This window comes from Pygoscelis adeliae, unplaced genomic scaffold (genome assembly GCF_000699105.1).
Source record: "Pygoscelis adeliae isolate BGI_AS28 unplaced genomic scaffold, ASM69910v1 Scaffold434, whole genome shotgun sequence".
In the NCBI taxonomy this organism is placed as follows: domain Eukaryota; kingdom Metazoa; phylum Chordata; class Aves; order Sphenisciformes; family Spheniscidae; genus Pygoscelis; species Pygoscelis adeliae.
In genome coordinates, this window is record NW_008824660.1 from 170,805 (window position 1) to 179,321 (window position 8,517).

At 50.9% G+C, this 8,517-nt stretch overlaps 1 protein-coding gene across 5 annotated transcripts in view; it reads left to right on the top strand.

Annotated features, from left to right (window-relative positions):
• Nucleotides 1–8,517, top strand: part of BRD4 (bromodomain containing 4) — a 52,810-nt gene that overhangs the window by 38,571 nt on the left and 5,722 nt on the right. For 3 of the 5 annotated variants that reach the window (XM_009322787.1, XM_009322788.1, XM_009322789.1), the window contains one exon: nucleotides 624–734. In XM_009322787.1, coding sequence (XP_009321062.1) covers nucleotides 624–734 — 111 coding nt within the window. Of the gene's footprint in view, nucleotides 1–623; nucleotides 807–8,517 lie in introns of those variants that run through there. The other 2 variants (XM_009322790.1, XM_009322791.1) reach the window with 1 other exon arrangement.

Sequence of the window (8,517 nt, forward strand, 5' to 3'; positions counted from 1 at the left end):
AGCACAAAAAAAAAAAAAAAAAAAAAACAAACCAAGAAAAAAGTGAGTTTTCAGCCCCGAATCACGCAGCCACGCCGGGTGAAGCGCCGGCTTCCGGCTGGGCACAAGCAGGGGGGAGGAGAAGACCCCCCCTGGTCTTAGGCCAGCCTACAGCGGCTGGGTAAAGCCAGACCTTTCTACCCCGGAGGGGTTTAGGAGGACGAAGAAAGACCTCGCTCGAGCCAAGCAGGCGCGCGTCGTGGAGCCGGACGTCTGCCGGGACGGGCTTAAATCCCGGCCGGCGTCCATCGGTAACGTCCCCATCCCGCTTTGGGTGGCGACGCGAGGGGACACCCCCGTCACGCTCCACCCCGTAAAAAATGGTCACCCCAAAGACCTCCGAGACCCCGCTACGCCCCAGCTGGTTCAAATCGGCGCTAGCAATAAGCAGAGGCGCAGGATTAAAGCTTGGCTCAGCCCGTCCGCGGGGACGTCTGGCCGCGGCGGGTCTCGGGCAGCCCCCGGGGTGGCTGCTGGTGTCGGCAGGGGAGGAGCAGGCAGGTTTGGGAGGAGCAGGCAGCACCAGGCAGGACTCGGGGTTCTTAATCAGCCTTTAACGATGTCGTACTGTTGTCTTCTTGCAGCGGAGAAAGTGGACGTAATTGCTGGTTCCTCTAAAATGAAGGGGTTCTCCTCCTCAGAGTCCGAGAGCACCAGCGAGTCCAGCTCCTCCGACAGCGAAGATTCAGAAACAGGTTAGATGCAGCTTATTTAACGACTCAGTCCTAGACCTGGTTTCTGTATAAATAAATATGTTTTCATTCCTGACTCGGTCTTTTAATTTTAAATTTTTTTTTTTTTTTTTTTTTTTTTAATTGTCTTTATAATGAAAAACCCCAATATCCGCAGCCGCCCGTTGCTCGTCTCTGGGCTCAACACGGCCAGCTTGGCAGTAGCGATGTTGTCTCTGGCAGTTCTTAAGCCTGACACGATGATTTTTTCACGAGCTTTTCCTTGCTGAGCTTGGACACGAGCGCGGGAGCCAAAAAAACCGGCGTGCGCCAAGGTAGCTCTTTGTCTGGTTAATGATCTAGATTTGTATTTTTAGAAAAACGCCGCGTTTTTCCCTCAAAGGAGAGGTATAAAGCGTTCTCGCCAGCACCGCTCGCGCCGCAGAGGATGGAGAAAGACAGAGGAAACGGGGTTTTACGTGTAAAAGCCTTTTTATTTTTACAGGCAGGTCTCGAGAAAAAAGGATTTTAAATTAAATTCAGGATTTTAAATCGCCGGAGCGGCGTCTGCTCTGCGTAACTCTCTGCTTCTCCCTCGTGCCACCGTCGTTCGGGCTGAAATGAGGCTGTTCACGTTCTTCTTAATTATTACGCTTCCCTTGCTAGCGTTCCCTCCTTGGTTTTAGGGGAGCAAAGCTTGTGCCGCCATTTAAAGCTGTTTTTTCCTCCTAGCTGCTATCTCAGCTTGGACTCCGGAGGTTAAGCTGGACTTATCTCAAGCACTTAAGTCAACGGTGAGACTTAACGCATCCCCAAGGGGTTGGGAAATCGGGAGACGCACGTGGCAGAAAATAATCCAGATTTATTTTTGTAGCTGGGCTGGGTGCGTAGGGCAAACAGCACTGCAAAAGGGAGCAGAAATCCCCCCAAAAATAGAATAAACCCCCCAAAATTAAGCAGGATTGATCGGACTCGTCTTTGGGCCGGTGCTGGCAGCGCTTCCCGGCGATCCTCCGCTTTTTAGGGATGTGTCTGTCTGGGATAAGTCCGGACTCTGGTATCTTTTAACAGATTTACCTACTTCAATGTATTTTTAATAGAATCGGGCTTTTTTTTCTTCTTCTCCCTTAAAGGAAGTTGAAAGTTTTGATGGAGCGTTTCAGGGCGACTCTCGGCGATCAGGAAATCGAATTATTTGGTGCTAAATTCTCCCCTTGCTGGATGGGGGAAAGCCAAACCTGCCGTATTTAGGCTCTTAAACGAGGTTGTATCCAATTTACCTTTATTTCTGCCAAGCTCACGATGGCGTCAACCAAAATAAACTCGGGTTTATCCTACCCTCCTTAGCGTGTAGCGTTCGCCTTGGCCGACGCCAACTCATCCCAAATCCAGAGCCTCGACCCCAGCGTCCCATTCCCGAATGGAACCCGTCGGAAAAAAACGCACCCGCTAAACCCATCCGCTACAAATCCCAAACGTGCCGAAATGGCGTTGCCTTTAAAATTCTCTTTTTTTCCCCCCCCTTCCAAAGCCGATGACGGAGAGCGGATGGCAGGATCCTCGACCGGGTTGTGTTTCGGGTGGTGATTTAGAGGGACGATCTCGGGGGATCCCTCTGGAGCGCGGCGGCGGGGATGCGAGGTGTAAGGTGGGAATTTTCGGGATGCGCCGGTGCCAACCCCCTTCTCGTTCCGACGAGCGGCGCCAATTAAAACCTAGAAAGGTTTTAATCCAGGATCTCCAGGATCTCCTCTCTGGCAAAACCAGCTTCCGATGGAGCGGAAAATGCTCTTTTTTGAGTGTTCCTCCCCAAACAGTGGCTGGGTGGATGCGGAGAAGCGCGGGTTGCTCTTGCGGTTGAACTTTTAAATGCTTTTGTCCTCTTTTTGGCTGCTTTTCCCCAAATCCGACGTCTCTCCGGTATTTGCCATCCCGGCTGTTGAGTATTTGGGATTCATTTGACTGACGTAGACCGACGTTATCCGGCTTGGGCTCCCGCTCCGGTGCTTGGAAAAGGCTTAGCCCAACGCGGCTCCGGCACAGATAGCCTCGGTCTACGCCGGAGATCCCCCCTTCGGGGAACGGACCTGACCCACAGCGCTTTGGGTAGGAGGTTCATTAAGAGAATTAGTCTCTTTTATTCGATGAATTTCCAATGCCGATGGGTTTTTGCTCTCCTAAACCGTTTTTTTTTCCTCCCTTTGTGATAAAATAGACGTGGAAAAGCTTTGACCGCAGGGATTTGCCCAGTGTCCCGTCGATCATCTCCATTCCCGTTACCATTGAATCACTTTCAAGTTGTATTTTAAGACTTTTTAAGACTTTTTAAGACTTTTTAAAAGACCTTTTAGGACCCCTTAAGGTGTTTTAAGACCTTTTAAGATGCTTAAAGACCTTTTAGGACCCTTTAAGACCTTTTAAGACCTTTCAAAAGACCTTTTAAGATGTTTTAAGGCATACTTTTGACACGGTGCGTTTACGATGACGTTAATCTAACGACCCTGAGCAGGACCGGGCGGTGCGTTTTGCTGTTGTAAAACACTCATAGATTTATTTTTTCCGGGAGGTTAATCGTGGTGACGCCTGCGCTGGCTTAAGCAGAGAATTAGAGTTAAAATTTGCGGGTAAGCTTCAAAATTCGCCCTGCAATTTTTGATAAGATCTGGCATCTTAACGGTCTTCTTTCCTATTAACGAGGCTTTTATTTGCCCACTGAGCTGCCGTACGGTGGAATGACTTTGTGCAGTAGATCTTTGTGATTTTCAAATCGGTGGCGAACGTTGGTAACGTGGATTTTTTTTTTTTTTTAACCTTGATTTTTGCGTTTGCTGGGGTTTATTGTGAAAAAAGGAGGCAGTTAATGCTAAACCCGTATAAGCACACGCGGACGCGATGAAATTATAGGCCAGAATTAATTGCGATTAACTGCAGCTCCATTTTATTCTCTTGAAAGTGCGGCTTTGCTGCTCAGCCGCGGCTCCCATGAGCTGCCTCTTGCCTTTTTGCTATCCAGAGCTTTTAAAAGCTGAATTATTTTTATTTCACCCGCTTGAGTCCATGCGACGTCTCCGTCCCTCCGTGTAGCTGGCAATTAAACATGTTGCTTTATGAAATCGGGCGTGTTTTGCCGAAAACCTGCGGAAACTCTGCACATAGGAGGCTTCAAAGGGAGAAGAAAAAATAATAATACCGGTTTTGTAGCGTAGGAGATGGGACTGAGCCTTTGCCTTGAGCTCCGAGAAACCGGAGGTGCCAATCGAGAGGGTTATTCCGGTTTAACTTGTTGTAATTAGCAATTAGTGGATGCAAATTACTCCAAACTCCATCCTGGAAGCATCTCGGTTGGATTTTTTGCTTGCGAACGGCCGGGAACGAGCTCTCCGAGCAGTTCGGATGCTTCTCCCGGCTTCGAGCGTCGGCGCTTGGGCTGGACCGCGGTTGGTGCTCGGGCAACTTAAAACCTGGCCTGGTTTTGGTAGGCACCAAATTTGGGGTTACTTAACGGCAAACCGGACACATTCTGCCTGTTCATCCTCACCGTCCGGCTGAGCGGGGTTATTTTCTCTCCCCAGTAATTTGGGAGATGCTTCCCAGGACCCCCGAAAGGCCGGTCGGGGGGGAGAAACAACGCAGCTGCAACAACGAATAGTAGCGATTAAAACTTCAGCGATTAAACCTGAGCCTCGGTTAGTTCGCGGTCGCTAATTTTGCTTTTCTTCTGAAATTCCCCGAAGGAAAACTGCATTTATCTGCGCGTCTTATGCAGTTGGGTAAAGGAAGGAGCTCGGCAGCTCGCTCAAGGCTCCAGCAGCGCGGTTACGTTGTGCTAAGGACTGGAAGTCGGGGTTAGAGCCGGCGCAGCAATGCTGGAAAACCCGTTTCTGGGGTTGCGGAGCTGCTTTGGGCAAATCTTTGAAGTGCTTCTGCTAACGAGTTACGGGTTCCGTCCTGAGGAGGAGAGCGGTTAACGGGGTTAACAGGGGCCTAGGACTTGGGGGCGTCTCGGAGTTGAAGATCCCTCGGGTTTTAATTCCTGGGTACCCCCGGGTTTAATTCGGAAATACCCGAGTTTAAGTCACAGGTACTTGTTTTTAATTGTTTCAATCACAGGTACTTGTTTTTAATTTAAAAGTACCTGGGTTTAATTCGGAGCTTCCTGGGTTTAAATCGCAGGTACCCGGGTTTTACTCGCAGGTACCTGAGTTTAATTCAAAGGTACCCAGAATCTGCGGCACCCGGGTTTAATTCAAAGGTACCCGGGTTTAATTTGGAGTCACCTGGGCTTAATCTGTGGGTACCTGAGTTTAATTCAGAGTCACCTGGGCTTAATCCGTGGGTACCCGGGTTTAATCCGCAGGTACCTGGATTTAATTCAAAGTTACATGGGTTTAATTCGCAGGCGCCCAGGTTTAAATCGCAGGTACCTGGGTTTAATTCAAAGGCACACAGGTTTAATTCAGAGTTGCCTGGGTTTAATTCGCAGGCACCTGGCTTTAATCTCAAGTTTTAAATCACAGGTACCTGGGTTCAACCTGCAGGTACCTGTAGCTGCGGCGTGGGCGCTGGTGAAGCTCGGTCCCAGCCACCGAGATACACCCCACGTCCTCCAGGCGCTGGCTTATTTTAGTGAGTTTTAATCCCTTTTCCCATTTTCCTGAGAGAGAGAGAGAGAGAGAGACGGGTTGGCTTAACCCAACCATTTATTTTGTCAAGCCTTTGGAAATAATTTCCTCCTTTTTGCCCCGTTCCCAGGCTCGGTTTCTCTGCTGCGGTGTACGATAGGAAGGACTTAGAGTCCCTCGTTGCCCTACCGCGAGTCTTCCCCCAGCTCATCGCCGCCTTTTTCGCTTGGCAGGAGAGGACGGAGATCTGTTAGGCTCGGTTTAGCCGCGTTAGCCCACGGCAAGGTGCCAGGGCGCGGGTCCGGCAGGTACAGGCAGGAACTGTGGCCGTGCCGGTTAATCTTGACTTAGAAGAAACTCAGACCATCGTCGGCAGGTGGGCGGCGTCGTCACGTGGCTTTACCCCGCCGCAGGCAGCCCTGCCCGCGGGCAGCACCTCTGTGCCGGTAACGGTGCAGAGAAAAACCCAAATCCCTTTAGTTTTACCCTAGAAACGCTTCCCCATCGCTTTGCTCGAGGACAGGTCTCACCGGAAAGACTCCCAAGTGCCGTACAGCATCTCGCGGTTACGCCGCGGGGTCCCGGTTTGCCGGCAGCGATGTCTCTTTGCAGCGGTGGAGTGGCTGCGCCGGCTCCGGGTTGAGCATCCCCTCCTTGGGTGCAGCATCCAACACCCCGTCAAGCGGCTTTTGGGTCAAATTAGGCAAATGTTGGTGTATTTAATGGGATTTGGAGAATAACGGCTTGACCCGGTCGTTCCTCCGGTAGCAAAAAAATCCGGTAGCGCCGCAGCCGCCGGCGTGCCCAATTCTGGGGGGATTCGCAGGGTCCGTAGGGCGGATGAAGCCACCACTCTGATCTCCAAGAGCAGAATTAGTTAAAATGAGTATTTTCCACTTAAAAAAACCATCCACTGCCAAATCCAGGAGCTCAGCTGCCCTAAAACCGAATAGAGATTCCCTTTTATATCAAAAAAATGATATTTATAATCAATATTCTATTGAAAAGTTGTTTTTGGGGTGGTTTTTTTTTAAACTCAAGTTGCTTTTAGCATTTATTGTAATCTTTTCCCCAAATAAGTTTGTTATTTTCCCAGGAGACGCAGGGGGAATTACGTGGGATCGCGATTTTATTGGAATGTGTAACTGCATGTTTTTAGCACACTTGTAATTTTAGATCTAGTTTTTTCCTGAATGCACCAGACTTGGAAAATCGGGATGACTCTAACTACGGACAGTTTCCATAACCGCTTTTATTTAGATTTGTTTTTTCCGCTTAACCTTGATCTGCCACAAATACTTCATATAAAATCTGTTTATTTTTCTGTTCTCTCTGCATGCTTCGGGATTTTGCAGCCTTGTAACCACCAGCTTCTTCCCCCCCCCAAAAAAGAGAACAATTGTATAGCTTTGATACTTTTATTTTTAAATAATAAAATCAATAAAGTGGCTTGCTACGGAAAATGCACTTTTTTCTATAACCATGGAATTTTAACCAATAATGTGGAAATTGTGATGATAGTGAACCGTATGTCGGTGTTTCGCTATTCCGGGTAAATTTGGGTGGGACTAAAAGTTGAGGATTTAGGGAACAACAAAATACATACACGTGGCTGCCGACACGCCGGCGGGAGCGGCACCGGTTTAACCATCCTGCTCTAAAAACGTCTGGAAATGACATCACGGAAATTACCCTTTCTCTTTAATCCCGGTGATTTTTAGCCCTGCGGATGAGATTTACCCGGCCAGCGTGAAACGGCGTCGGGGTTGGAGACGGGATGGGGCTTCTTTTCGGTGCTCTTGCTCCCCGGGGAGACGCCGGTAGAGATGTTGAACCACGCAACGCCAACTGTAACCCAACAGCCCTCTTCAACGGTGAAGAAGGTTCATCCTTTGACTGGGTCAGCCAGGCTCGATGGATCTCCGAAATCACCGATGCCACCAGGTGATCCCCCTGGGACCATCGTGGCTTTGCCACTCATGGTCTCCGTTGGCTTCGTCTTCTTGGTTGAAGGGGTCTCCCAAAGCATCCGTTCACCAGCGGATGCTTTCAGCCACGGTCGCGGTTGATGGGATGATTCGAGTGGCAGGATTCACCCGTCCTGCTCCAAGGTCTTGCCTCGGTTCGTTGTGGCGATACTCGGCTTGTACCAAGAACGATGGCAAAGCCTGCGCCGATAAAGCTCCCCTGGGAGAACCGCCGGGTCGTGGCACGTCGGAGGATGGACGGAGAAGAGCGCGACCATCTTCCCCGAAGGAGCAACGCCGGAGAAGAAGTGGGTTTCAGATCAGCCGATGCTCACGGCTGAGCCACAGCAGCTCCTCTTCCCACCCAAAATCGGAGCAGGGATGTGCTCGGCCAAGACGCCGCCGTATCACGCGGCTTTTTTCAGGAACTGATACTTAATCCCTCCTGATCCTGGCTTAGTCTGCAGCTTTTCTCCTCTCTTCCCACCCGACACCCGCGCTCTGCAGGTTTCTCCCGATTTTGGGTTTTCTTTCCATGAGCGCTTTTATCCTGATTAAATAGGATGAGACAGAAACTGGGGGGCTCCATGCAGCCGCCTCCGCTCCCCAGTAGCCGCGCCCGGATGTGTCTTATCCGTAGGGAGTGTTTGCCGGAGAAACTTGTCTCCGCTTCTTGTCCCTCCTCCTTCTCCGGCATCAGTGGGATGAGCGGTGAAGCCCTGCCAAGCGCTTTCCTCTTGATGGGAGAAGACGTCAGGTCTTGGTCTTTCTGGAAGGCAGGTTCACGCCTGGCATCCATCCGGAGCCGTGGATGCCCGTTCGGATCCGTGGATGCCCATCCGGAGCCGTGGGCCACCCGTCCGGATCCGTGGATGCCCATCCAGAGCTGCGGAGGCCCATCTTGAGCCGTGGATGGCCGTTCAGATCCGTGGATGGCCGTTTGGATCCATGGATACCCATCCGGATCCATGGACTCCCGTCTGGAGCTGTGGATGCCCGTCCGGAGCTGCAGATGCCGATCTGGAGCCGTGGATGCTGATCGGGATCCATGGACACCCATCCAGAGCCGTAGATGCCCATTTGGAGCCATGGACACCCATCCAGATCCATGACCGCCCAAGCCCGGCATCACGATGCTCCCGAGGAATCCCGCCTCTCCCCAACGCCCCGGCTCCCCCGTAGGCATTTTAATCCCCACCACGCTCTTCACCGCGTCCC